Raw genomic sequence first — 13,602 nt, forward strand, 5'->3', positions numbered from 1 at the left:
ATCAAGATGTTCCTCTCATGTTCCTCTGAAGCAGCTGTTATTTTCATCAAAATATATCCGTCAACTGGCCACAAATACAAATAACCATGAAGCAACATTCATTCGGATAGTGTGTGTTCATTTATTTGTGTTCATGGAAAATGTCATTCGTTTACTTTTATTTTGGAAATTGCGATAGCAGAGTTTAATTTTCAAAACATTAAATAAAGGTAGCAGTCTTTGCACAAAGTACGACAGATCAATAGGGTCATAGGATCATAGGATTGACAAAGCCCAAGTTAGGAAACGGGTTGCTTCAGTGGCTTCTTAGAGTTTCTCATTGATACTGTCCTGAGAGGAAGATGATGAGGTCTAGAAAAGATGGAAAGTAAAATCACAAATATGATAAATATTAAACATTTTTTTCTATATTGGCATTTAGTTCAAAAGGTAAACGGGTAATGACATGATGCATGCAATGATTCTAGCCCTTAGTAAAGATGCAGCAAGTACATGGTCACCTATAAACGAGACTAACTATACAGCCATGCTAGCAGCTCTGTGATACTGGACTTTGGCACAACATCTAAATGCTAATGACTGCATGCTAACATGTCAACAACAACAATGCTACCATGCTGATGTTTAACAGATACAATATTAACTCTGCTCACCGTCCTAGTTCATTGCATTAGCATGCTAACAATTTCTATCTGGCATTAAACACAAAATATAGCTGAGGCTGATGGGAATGTTTTTAGTTTTGGAGATACTTGGTCATATTCCAAAGTGTTTGCGCATTTCACTCAAAACCACTAATGTCAACCTAATGCTGGTGCTAGAGGAAAAGTCAAAAGTCAGGGGGTCATCGGCATCATTGGGATTTATTGTTTGGGCAATCATGAGCATCTGTGCATAGCAATCCATCCAAATGTTTTTGAGATATTTCAGTCTGGACCTACTGACAAAACAACTTTGAAATTGCTATGGGCGCACTCCTAGCAAAATGTTGCCTGTAAACATTTAAAAAGCAGCACTCACCCTCTCTCTTGCTGGTTCAGGCCAGGCCTCCTCATGTGTCTCCTCCCTGCTGACCTCCGGTGTGTCTGCAGTGTGAACCTGAGCATAAGACGTTTTCCCCAGGAGCCAGCGTGTGATGGTCACTCCTTTAGCTTTGAGTTGGTCATAGACGCTCTTTTTAGCCACCAGCATCTCCAGAGAGTTGCCACTTCTGCGGATCATCTCCACCACCTCCTCATGGCTGCTCTGCTCCACATTTACCCCGTTCACCTCCACCACAACGTCTTCATCCTCCAGACCTGCCCCGTCAGCCACTCCACCCTTCACCACCTGAAAGAAACAAAGCGTGTCTTACCACCATGTTCTGAAATGTTAATCATCAAACGGCAGACATTCCCTAAAATTCTTACCTCCATGATGTACTGTCCACACACCCCCTGGACGCCATTTAGGTGAAAGCCAAACCCAGCTGAGGTCTTCTCCATCCTGCACAGTTTCGGCTTGACCTCCATCTCCTGAACAGATGTGGATGGTCGGACAGGAGCAGGTAAATTGATTGCCTCTGTGTAACTGGGCGGTGAGCTGGAATTCTTCATCTCCTCCCAGAAAACCAGAGGAGACACCTGTCCCTGTGGGGGACACAACAATGTCATCATACAGATTGTCTGCATGATCAATGTTAAAGTCTAACAGTGGCACACAGACTCACCTGTTTATACATTTGGTCCGTCTCTTTGTCCACCACTAGGAAGCAGCATTTATTGCCACTCTGCCTGATCCTGTCCACCACCTCCTCATGGCTGCAGCTGTCTACCTCCTTGCCGTCCACAGCCACCAGTCTGTCCATTTCCTCCAGACCTGCTCTTTGTGCTGGGCTGCCTTTGTCTATATCCCTGATGAAGTGGCCTGCGTGGAGGTAATGAGCTCACTGTAAAACACAGCCTCCTCTCTGGGGTTAATGAGTGGTTTAATGACCAGTTATTTGTAATACATTTATGAAATATGTTGATTACGGCCTTGCCTGATTGTTTGGACTCCTCTTTGAGCAGGAAGCCGTAGCCATCAGATCCTTTGGTAATGTCGAGCATTCGCGGCTGGTGTGGGAGATACTTGGTTGTGGCTAACCAAGCTCCTATCTTCATACGCTTGTTCTTGTAGCACTTGTCTGTTTCCTCATCAATCAGCAGGAGCATGAGGCTGCTGCCAGCCAGCTTGATCTTGTCCACTACTTGGTCGTGTGTGGAGTCTTCTACGTTCTCCCCATTGACCTCGAGCAGACGGTCGTTGACTTTGACCCCGGCCCTGTCAGCCACTCTTCCTGGGGTCACCTCTGTCATGAACAAATCCTGCTCACCTAGAGAGGATGTTATAGAGGATAGAAAAAAGTGAAACTATTCATAGTGATATTTCAGCTGCGATTACTGAGCCAGATTTCTAAAGTAGTAATAGAACAATTCTAATAAGGCACCCTTTATAAAGAATCTACCAATACTTTATTGAGAAGTCATAGGCCAATAATATAAACACATGTGGCCTGTCGTGCTTTGCAAATCCCTTTCAATGTTTTTTTTCCTCCAACATTTAGTAAGTGAGTCTGACATTGTTGAGTTGACATTGAGTACAATGCTAGATCAGTGAAGATATAAGTATCAGTATTTACATCTGCAGGCTTGATGGGCTTTATCACCTTCTGTCGGTCTGCAGTTGTAAGTGCTAGCAAGTTTGTGTTAAAGAGTAACTTAACACTCGGCTGTAAAGCAGTGTTTCACTGTCCTCTCTGGTTGAAAGTTTCAAGTCTGTTTCTCCTCGGGTGCAGTGAGGTTGGCCGTAAACAGAAGTGTGGTCTGAAGTGTGCTCTGTTGCACCAGTAACCACACCCAAAACTGAAGCAAGATTCAGATAAGATAAGATCAACTTTATTGATCCCGTAGGAAATTACTTTTAGAAATCTTCCTGATGAGCTAAAGCCCTAATTGCAGTAAGATAAAGAAAATGTCTGTCTGGAGGAAGATATAAATAAGAGATTTAAAAACCTGGCTAAGCGAAAAAGGTGTTTTTATTAATAACTTGTTACTTGTATATACAAATATTTGGAAATGTTTTTACCTTAAATAAATCATATAAACCCTTTATAAAATGTGCCTTTTTAAAAAGTGATAGCAAAATAATTTGATGTTTCACATTCAGAACATCTAAGGCTACAAATCCCAGCATTCCTCAGCTCACCTTTGACTGAGCGAAGAGAAAACCCGTAGCCTGAGCTGGACTTAAGGTAACAGAGTTTGGGTTTTAGAGCCTGTTTGGCTGCACCAGTGGCAACTGTGGTGCTCTGAGGATTGGACAAGTTAACTCCCTGTGCTTTGGCTCTCTTGTAGGAAGCTTCGTCCAGGATGTGGAACGCGACTGATGATCCACTGTTTCTCACCATGTCCACCACCTGTCCCAAGGTAACACATACACAGCAGAAGAGTTTTAAGAAAGATGCTTGTCACATCAGAAAGTGTTCAGTCGATGGAGCCATGAAACTGACAAAATGCACTAAAAGGTTATCAGACAAGACAAAAATCTAATACAATACATCACCAATACACCAATACACTATATTACTGTTGAATAATTTAAAATGACTATTAAAAGAACATAAAGCTTCATACTTTTTCTCTAACCTCCAAGAAGTTGGTCAGAGCCTGTGGAGGGAGGTTACATTTCGAGGAAAAGTCATAACTTTATGTGAAAAAACAAATATAGTCTCTGAGATTAAAGCAGTAAATTTACCAGAAAAAAGGTGGGAATACTGTATTTGGAAAATGAAAATAAAGGGTTTTTTGAAAATAAGGTTGTTTTTTTTTTTTTATCAAGGAACCACTTCGCTTCACTTCAGGGGGTCCCCACTCTGAGCTTGACTTGATCTGGGACTCATAATGAGAATATGGAGAGCAATGATTGTGTGACAGGTGGATTTATTTCCAGTTTGCTAATTTACACAATCCATATGTGCAGGTGTATTTTTTTTTCCTCACAAATGTATGTATGTTTATATAATGTCAGAAAATAATCAGATTCTTTCTTGTACACCTACAGCTTAATTCATGTAACCTTCTCAGAATATTAGCTCTCGGCTTCTTAACTTTTACTTTTCCACCAATCTCCAAACTTGAATTGATTATTCAACTTATTTATTGATGTATCTATATTTATGTGTTAAATTTTTGACTTGTCTGATAACCTTTTAGTAATTTAGTAATTTAATTTAGCAACATTGAGTCATTTTCGAGGCTCCATACCAGTCTGGGAGTGATTATTGATTTGATTTATGCACTGCAGTGATTCCACATTACCTCTGAATGGGACAGTTCATCAACAAATGTTCCGCCGACCCGCAGGATTCGGTCTCCATCTTTCATGCCAGCCAGTTCAGCTGGACCTCCCATTTCCAGGCAGCGGATCAGATGACCTTCCTCACCATGCTCCACCCTCAAGTAGAAGCCAAATGTATGACCTGGTCTCTTGGTTAGAGATATCACCTTCGGCTTGTACCCGGCCATGTCCTGACACGGAAGAGAGGGTGAAGAACATACACACACAATCACAAGTTAAAGCAGCAGTTGGTCACTTTTATAAAATTATCTTTTCGCCATATTTGCAGAAACTGCCACTACATCCTGACAGTAGTACAGGAGAAAGGCAATCTGTGAAAAAAATCAGCTTCCATCGGTTACCCCTAGTGCTCTTAATGTCATTTGTAAGAATCCACCGTGCCTGAAAGAAAACAACCAATCAGAGTAGGACCAGTCTCTAATGCAGTGTCGATCACTGCTCATGCACACGCTGCACAGCCCCGCAATCCTGCCTGCTGCCCAGGGCTTCCTCAGTGGGCTGGCTCGCCATCTCCCCGGAGCTCAGAGTGGCTCCTACCTGCTACCTGGAGCTGCATGGCTGTCCATTTGCAGTATTACCGTTGTGGGCGCCATTGTTTACCTGGCCTCTTCAGTTTCTATGGTTGGCCTGCATGTGCATGACAGCCTCCTCTGTAGGAAGTGGCTTTGCAGTAGTACTATTTTGAGTCTAAGTCCACTCTCATTTCTATCTGACTACCTGCTGCTTTAAATTTTGTAATGTCCTTGAGCATTTTATTGCTCTATTGCTTTATTTTTTTATTGAAGTGAACACTTTTTGCTGTCTATAGTCACTACATTTATCTCCAAATATTACCAAATTAGTTCATATCCAATGCAAAATCACTGTAATGACCCAGAAAATCCTCAAGACAATAGACAATAGACATGTTGCAGAGGACTGTGTTCACTTTGTTAATGTAACCCTTCAGTAAAGGAGGGAGTAGCTGTAGTTATTGGATTTATTAGAAATCTGTCTTCTCTTCCTCCCCCTTTTCCTCTAAATACTTTCACCCTTAAACATAGTCTTTTAATAGCAGATAACCCTGGACTTAAACCAGTCATAGAAGTGCTGATAGCTTAAGATTAAAAGTTAATCTTCCATGTCAGGGCTCTTGTGGCAGTTAATGGTTAATAGCAGTCACAGCTGACTGTGTTGATGACTCTCTTTTAAAAGACAGCCCAGACTTTGGATGTACAGTCAGAAATGTACTTCTCTTTTTAGACTGTTATTTCCACAAGGGAAGCTCGTAAAGGAAGTGTGTGTGTGCATGTATGTCTATATGCCTGCTGACTGACATAGCTAATGTGGGATACCGAATGTTCTATTGGTATCATACAACCCTTCGTATGTTTTTGCTTTGTATGTTTCTGTGGTAATCTCTAATTTCCATTAACAGGAGTTAAGAATATGATTATGACTATCCACTGGGTAAACTGCCTAAAATAAGCATAAAAACCCAGTATGCCCATGAAGTTTACTCTGCGATCTACAATAGCACAAGAAAAAAAAACAGTAATGGCTGCACGCTGACTCCAAACCACTAATGTATTTAAACAACAAAATCACCAAAGTCAGAACAATTTCTGGTTTGGAGTCAGCATGCAGTTCCTTTTATTGATACTGTTTTCCCACAGCTTTGCACCTTAATGTTAAACATGCATAATGACTTTATGACTCTCCTTCTTTTACAAGAGTGCAGTTCACGCCATTTTATCGAACCTTGGAAACTTAAATCCCTGAATTTCCCCATAACCTTCTCCTTGAGCTAGTTAAATGAAATAAGAATAACATTTTCCTACTGTTCTGGAATGTAACACTATAAATAACTCTCTCTCTCTCTCTCTCTCTCTCTAAGTATAAGGAGGAAAGAAGGTATAACCTTTTATTGTGTACATATATATATATATATGTTACCTATATCTACTTTCCTCCTTAACTAATTGATGACAAAACTGTTGATGTCCTATACATGATTTTAAACACATTTCTTAAATCTAGATGTTGCCATCACAAATGCCCATTTCTCTGCTCTCTTCTACTTTTCTTGTACTTCTGCTTAGACGCTTAACTGCAGTTGGTTTTTGTTGCACTCTGTGCAATTACATTTAAGTTGAATCTTATCTGATGTCTGAAAGACAAGACACGTGAGATAATAAAAGTTAACTATATTGCTTTCTTCAGCAAATGAACTCATCCACGATGTTTATATAGTAGAAGAATTTAAACCATGCTGCATTTTAGGGATTCCTTTTATGGTCCCTTGTGCTTAATTTTTAGAGGCCTGAAGCGGTAAGATTATCTGTCAATTTACCTGAAAACTGAAAACATTTGAGGAAAAAAAAAACAATTTTCTCTAGTTCCTACAGCCCTTTGAAGGGGCTCCGACCCTGAGGTGAGGAACAACTGCTATATGTGGCCTCTATATAAATTTTTACCCTCTATGTTAAACTAAAATAAATAAAACTCACCAGCTTGTCTCTGCTCAGTGTCCCAGTCCAAAAGAGGAGCTCACCTGTCACTACTTTGCTGTTCAACCTGTCCTCCTCCTCCTCTTGGCAGCCCCCCCACACCCTCTCCCTCTCTCTGCATGGACTTTGACATGCCAAAGGTGACTAAAGGCTGAGTTATTTAACAGTGTCTTGTGTCAGGAATGTTTCAGGAGGCAAAGGCCTTGTGTTATCTCTCCGCAGAAAGAAAGATGAAACAATGAAGCAGTTTGGTGGTCAAAAGTAAATGACGCAGGTGGAAATCACCAACGTCTAGAACTGTTACATTGCATGCATCACGATCAGCGCAACATCGAGGGAAAAAATTTTGTGTACGCTTATTTGCATAAATCTACTGCATATCTTTCATGTATTGCAATACTTGCAATAAAACATGAAATAAAACTTACTGGTTCATGTGCTCACAACATTTATCTACCTTAGAGAAATCTTTTAGTTCGTTCCATATGTTTTAACACCTCTACACCTGTGCAAGAATTTATCAGATAAACCTTGCTAAAAATGATGCAGTCTAATTCAGCAGGCCTGTAATAAATCCTGCTTTCAAGAAGATTATATAGCGTCTTGTTTTGTTACCGTTAGATGATGATTCAATGTTATAAACAAACACAATTCAAGTGCAGCTCAAAAGCCACAGCAACACTAGCAGTAAAACCCCAATAAAAATTCAATAGTAATTTTTTTACTCTGCAAGAAACAGTTTCTCCTAAAACATGGAACTTAAGAGCCTATTGAGACGTCATGTAGAGACAAACGTCACACTTGTCAGCAGTACAGTTGGTCAAATGTTGGCATGACAGACATAAAATCCTTGATTTACATTATAAAAGTCCAGCGAGTTTGTTAAACTTCAGAAGCATCTCCAAGATTTGTCATCACAGGCTAAAGTTTTACCTTACTGTCTACATCTCTTACAAAATATATCATCCACATCCACAGGGTTCACCATGTTCAGGCTAAGCTCGGGTGTAGGTCAGCTCTCCAGGTTTATGGTTGGTGTGGTCGGTAACTATAGGAAAGTCCTTTGGTTTTAAAAGGGCTATTATGACACTACTGTTCTTGGGACGGGACAAAGGTGACAGAAACTCAACCAAAGCCAACGAAAACAAATATGTGTACTGCATAAATATGCAGAAGTTGATTAATCTCTGTACTGTAGAATGGCTCTGTCCAATAATTGTTTTCCGAATGCAGTAAGCAGGATTCTGTTATCATCTGTCCTTTCTCAAAGCGTTCAGGGAGACTCTGACTGCGAGTAATTCTCAGTGATGATTCGCAATTCTTCTTTCAACAAAATTAGTCTGGCCATAAGAGTCAAAACAGATGTAACCTCTGTGAGCTGAGGAGACATAACCAAGCAGGACTGTTTAAACCCCACAAGACAGCAATCTGTTGGAGGGAGAAGCAGGTTTTTAATCAAATATGTTGCTGCCATCTACTGTCGACTGTCATGAAGATCATGAAGATTAGACATTCTCCAGCAATGCATCCTGGGTGAGAAGCTGCTGGAGAAGCGCAATTTATTTCCTTTGTATGTTTTGTACAGTTTATTTTATTAATGACAAACGTACAATTTTTGTGTCAGAGTGTGTGGGGGATTTCTGACTGATTGTGTTTTTGTGTGTGCACATTAAGTCTGTGTACAGTGAATGTGACTGACATTAAATTATTAAATTACAGGTATAAATCCGTAAACTGTGTATATTTAAGGTACACACATACAAGTGGAAATGTATTTCAGTATAAAATACAGGCACGAATTGTTTGAAAGATAGAAAAATCTATAACCTAAGCTTTTTCAAAGTTCTTTAGTAATCAAGCTGTTTTTCATACTTCCTGAGACATTCAGATTTTGAAGATGTATTTTTTATGACAATGATTATTAACAAAGTATCAAAGTGTTTCTTCCAAATCAAGGAAAATGTCATTCTTTTTGTTTGTTTTAGCACCTGGCTGATAAGGGCAAAGGGTTTGTCTGCGTTTTGTTTTATAACGTGTAATAATAAGTTAGATTATAATACCCTTTTTAATTGTTTTTCTGCAAAATTGCTGTAATAGCTCAATGCATCAAAAATTTGCCATGCTTAATAGGGTGCTGCAAAGATTAAGTATTTTTGTAGGCCAACTCCGTAAAAAAGCAGTGGAATTTTTCCATTGGATTATTGCATAAAATAAGGTCTGTGCCAAACAAAAGTTTATGATACCTAAGTGTAGAATATGATTCTAAAGTACTATAAATTGATAAATTGCTAAGTCAGATGGTTTGAGTTAGAATAGTTTGTAAAAGCGCTAGTTTATATACAACTAGAGGCTGTTAAAGTGGACTAATGAGTAGATGAGTCTGTGTTTGCATATCTTCCCAGACAAACTCTTACCCTTCTAAGACCTGAGACATTAACTGGCAGTGATGGGAGTCCAGCAGAAGTCTTCCAACTAGACAGACTAGAGAGCTGGTTTTCTTCTTGCTGGGAGAGCGGGACCATGCCATAGGACCTCAGAGATGCAATCGTCATCCACCTGTACAAGAACAAGAAGGTAAAATCAGACTGTTCCACTTACAGGGGATCACACTACTCTCCATTACTCACAAGACTCTATCATGTCCTCCTGATGAGGCTCACCCCTGACGCTTACCGAGGAGAACACACCAGAAAGTCAGTGCAGCCTCCATGGAAAAGACATGATTTTCATGCTGAGGCAATGACAGGAGAAGTGCAGAGAGCAGAACACTGGTGGCTTCACCGCTTTCACAGACCAGGCCAAAGCTTTCAACACTAGAAAAAGCACACTACCGAGCATCAAAGCCATGATACTGAGACACCAGCTGTGATGGGTGGGGCACGTCACAAAGTGACTTTGGCAAATTTCATGAGGGAAAGCTCAATCGAAGAAGCATCCAGGAAACGCTTCAAAGACCAGCTGAAGCAGCTGCTATCACTTCTCGACTTCCATCACCAGTCATTGCAATGAGAAGTAGGTGGCACAAAAGGCTAGCATTGCTGCATCAACACAGCCAGCCTGAAGTTTGAAGCTTTTCCAGAGAGGTACAGACAGGTGGCACCTTCAGACATCACTAGCTCAGGGCTTCCCATGACCCAAGAGCACAGACAGCTGCGAGACAGCAAAAAATAGATGGACCATCCTTCCCTAATCCTCTTGGCTTCTTCTTTGCTTGATGAATGGTAACATGAATTAATTTTCAATCTAAGCTTTATAATTTAAGTTCTTATAGTTGCGGTTGATGATTATTGGAAGATTGTAATGTTACAGCGCTATATTCCATCAGGTTGTTAAAGGATGATAATATTTTTGTTCTTTTAGCTCTTAAAGAGTGTTCACAGCATGATTTTGACGCTACAGTATTACAAATAAAGCTTTTGTGAACCATTAAATTGAGAGTATCACAATCCTTCAGCTGGGGATGCCACAAGTGTCCCCTTTCATTTTGTCATTTTAGACATTTTTATTATCAAAATAGTGATTAGCTGCTTTAAGTGAAGAGCAAACTGAGAAAATGCATTACTTTCCACTAAAATATGTATATTTTCACATATTACTTGAAACATGAAGCAGCAGGACTGTCTGTCACAAATTGAGAACAACAGGAAATGTTAGAATCTGTGCATGTTTGAGGGCATCAATCTCCCTGACTGTACACACAGACACTCAAATACAGGTGTATGCACGTCCAGATCAGGCACTTATGTCTACTGATGGGTTGAACCTCTGAGTTCCCCCATTATAACACACACACACACCTCCAACCCCGTGGCCATACACTCACTACCAGCCTGGAACCATATTTGAACAATCGATCGCAGGGGTCCAGGAGCCACAATGGAAGGAAACAGAAATTCTCTTCAGCTCGGCTTAGCACTGATGCATTCGCTATCCATTACCCTCGGTCATCACCTTGTGTTTGGCAGGAAAAAAAAGAGTTTAATGTATTTCCGTGACGCTGACTATCTGGACTGATGAATCCTCCACTGCTACAGTTGTTTAGTAACGGCAGCAAAGAATGCACATACTATGGCACCTGCAGATACAGTCATGAGCTGCCACCTTAGAGGTTATTATCGCCAACCTGTTTTCATCAGCAGTGGAGCATCCGTAATCAACACATCATGCCAGTTTGTGATTACTGCACTCAACTGGGAGCACTAGTCTCTCTCATCAACTTGATTGGCTTCCTCACATGGCTTGTTTATCTGGGATAAGTGGCTCCGCACATGACCTGCCTGAGCCTGCTAATTAGACCAGGAGAAAGATTAGAGGTGGGCTGCTTGAAATAATAGCCTTCCCCCCCTTTTTTTTCTCGAGGAGTCATTTGAGCATTCAGAGGCCAAACAGACAGTCCCAGCTCTCCACAGCAATAACACGCCTCAGAAAGCAGCGACATTTCAACCTCCCAAATGTGCAGGTAGCACAGAGGAGACAGTCTCTCCATTGCCTTGTGGGAAAAACAAGCATGTAACCTGTCCAGGCCCAAGACACATATCATGTCTCTGGCACAGTGGTGCAGCTGGACTAAAACATACCATCTTAATATTTTAAACCTTGAAATGATTAGTGGTGATGGCTTTACAAAAGGATTTTTATAATCAAAACAATAATTTGCACTCACCAGCCTTTGATAAATGCCATTAATTTAACACAGACCAATAGAAACCGTCTGTCATTGAACAGTATTAAGAATTTTAAAGACTTTAAATGGAATTATTTAAGCATAATAGACAAATAGTCCGAATAATCACATTCTGGATAAATATCAGTCTCGACCCTTAAAAGTACTGTAACCAAAATTGAAATAATCAAATGAATCATTAATTAGAAAATTGTGCACATCTCAAAACTTATTGGTGTTTTCCTCCATCCTCTCAGTGTTTATAGAAGGGTTTTTATATGTTTTTTGCTCATTCCCAAAACATGAAATGCAGGGGCATCTATCACCACAGAGATGTCTTTAGAAGACATAAGAGCACAGTGATTTCTTCCATTTCTTGCGAACGATCGTGGTAATGGTTTTAAAAAAACGAGCCTGTTGTTAGGAAATAGATGCACTCGCTCACTCCAGACCATCCATAAAATGTTATAGAGAAAGCAACTGAGTAAGCAGCAGATGATTTTAGATGGTTTTACAACTACAGCTAGAGGGTGGGAGGCATGATAAAAACACAAAACAAGGATGTGGAAGAATAATCTAACATCATACAGTTTCCTCCAGAGGACAGTTTAATTGGGTAGTGATGATGATTTCGATTATGATTAGCAGCATATAATAAGGAGGATAACCTTCTCAAGTCTGTCATGTAAAAGAACACTATTTCCCCCTATGCATTTATGCAGTTGCAATTGACTGAGACAAGAATGTAACATGTATTTATATAAGTTGCAGACCAGAGCTCTGTAAGAGCAAGCTGCTGATCCTTCAATCAGCTGGCAAAGACAGGAAGTGCACTCATACACCACATGGGGGCAGCGGTGCGCATGTAAAACCACTGCTTGTGCTTTTAGTCACACTTAAGGGGCATGAGATCATCCATCCATCCATTAGTCATACATTAGCTTGTACTTGAAAGTCATGGGGGCACACAGGAGATGTTTGCCTTCAGCATTTACTGCCAGAAAGCCTTCCTGACTTAAATCCAGCACCTTTCTTCCAGGGTTAAGGTTAGGGTCGCAGGGGGCAAAGGTCATGCAGGAGTCAATCCCAGCAGCCATTGGGCAAGAGACAGGTAGGGTGGATCTATATCCTGGACGGGTTCCAGGCTGAAGCATTGAGATAGACAACTATTCACATTCACATTCAGTCAGCAAGTAGCCTAAACTGGATTGTGGGAGGAAACCCACACAGGAGAACATGCAAACTCCACACAACCTGTGGGTATAAATTTAAACTCAAAATCAGGCATCAAATTATTTAAATTAAGATAAAATGGCACAATTTCTGTTTCCAAACCAGACTGTGAGACATCTCTGTCCCACCATGCCCCACAACCCTGATTATGAAATGATCATAATGCCTGGACACAATGCATGTGATTTTCTCTCTGCACTCAAATCTGGTCCCTGAATCCTCCCCAATCTCATTCATATAAATTGCCCTGCAGTTTTAACAACAGATCCTAGACTATTTTTGTCACTCTAAAATTGAAGAGATAAATCTTAAGGCCTGTCACTACTTAGATATGACAAGGTGATAGAAATGTGGCAGACCTGCCGCTCAAAATAAACAAAACTAGACCAAACAAGCAGAAAAACGGGGCATTATCACACTATTCATTAACGCAGTATTACTACTTACTGCCTCCAGCCCATTAAACTCCTTGATTACTTTTAACCCCCTCAATGCCATCTGTTTCTACGAAAAAAACAATAAAACCGCGTGCATATCTATGATGGTATAAGCTATTTCAAATCCATGATAGGATATGTGTTAGTTAAGATATTCTTTCAATCAATACTTTGAGCATGAATGTGCGCAACGCTGATGGCAAACGTCCAGAAACAGACCAGTGCTTTTTTTCTTCTTTTTTTTTGCTGTTCATCCCTCTCTCTCTCTCTCTCCCTCTCTCTCTCTCACACACACACACACACACACACACCCTGTATGACATTAGTCTCCCACTTCACTCCGCGCTCGCTCGCTCGCTCTCTCCACGCGCTTCACTTGGCAAAGCCCAGCAGCGCCGCGCTC

The 13,602-nt window shown here is 40.6% G+C and overlaps 1 protein-coding gene across 1 annotated transcript; it reads right to left on the bottom strand.

The window, feature by feature from the left end:
* Positions 1-101: 101 nt before the first annotated feature.
* pdzk1 (PDZ domain containing 1) lies at positions 102-6,944 on the bottom strand. Its single transcript, XM_070837820.1, has 8 exons — positions 6,867-6,944; positions 4,338-4,547; positions 3,226-3,436; positions 2,021-2,353; positions 1,709-1,905; positions 1,410-1,628; positions 1,021-1,329; positions 102-351 (listed from the first exon to the last, which is right to left on the bottom strand). Exons 2-8 carry the CDS (start codon positions 4,542-4,544, stop codon positions 307-309), a joined length of 1,521 nt encoding a protein of 506 aa, XP_070693921.1. The 5' UTR covers positions 4,545-4,547; positions 6,867-6,944; the 3' UTR covers positions 102-306.
* Positions 6,945-13,602: the final 6,658 nt, after the last annotated feature.

Source organism: Pempheris klunzingeri, chromosome 10 (genome assembly GCF_042242105.1).
Source record: "Pempheris klunzingeri isolate RE-2024b chromosome 10, fPemKlu1.hap1, whole genome shotgun sequence".
Taxonomy (NCBI): domain Eukaryota; kingdom Metazoa; phylum Chordata; class Actinopteri; order Acropomatiformes; family Pempheridae; genus Pempheris; species Pempheris klunzingeri.

What these genes read in the sequence shown, in the direction of transcription:
- pdzk1 (XM_070837820.1), bottom strand. Translation starts at nt 4,544, where the DNA reads ATGGCCGGGTACAAGCCGAAGGTGATATCTCTAACCAAGAGACCAGGT. An exon ending in CGGACCAAATGTATAAACAG is followed by an intron (nt 1,629 to 1,708) that starts GTGAGTCTGTGT and finishes TGTCCCCCACAG; the next exon opens with GGACAGGTGTCTCCTCTGGT. An exon ending in CTGAACCAGCAAGAGAGAGG is followed by an intron (nt 352 to 1,020) that starts GTGAGTGCTGCT and finishes CATCTTTTCTAG; the next exon opens with ACCTCATCATCTTCCTCTCA.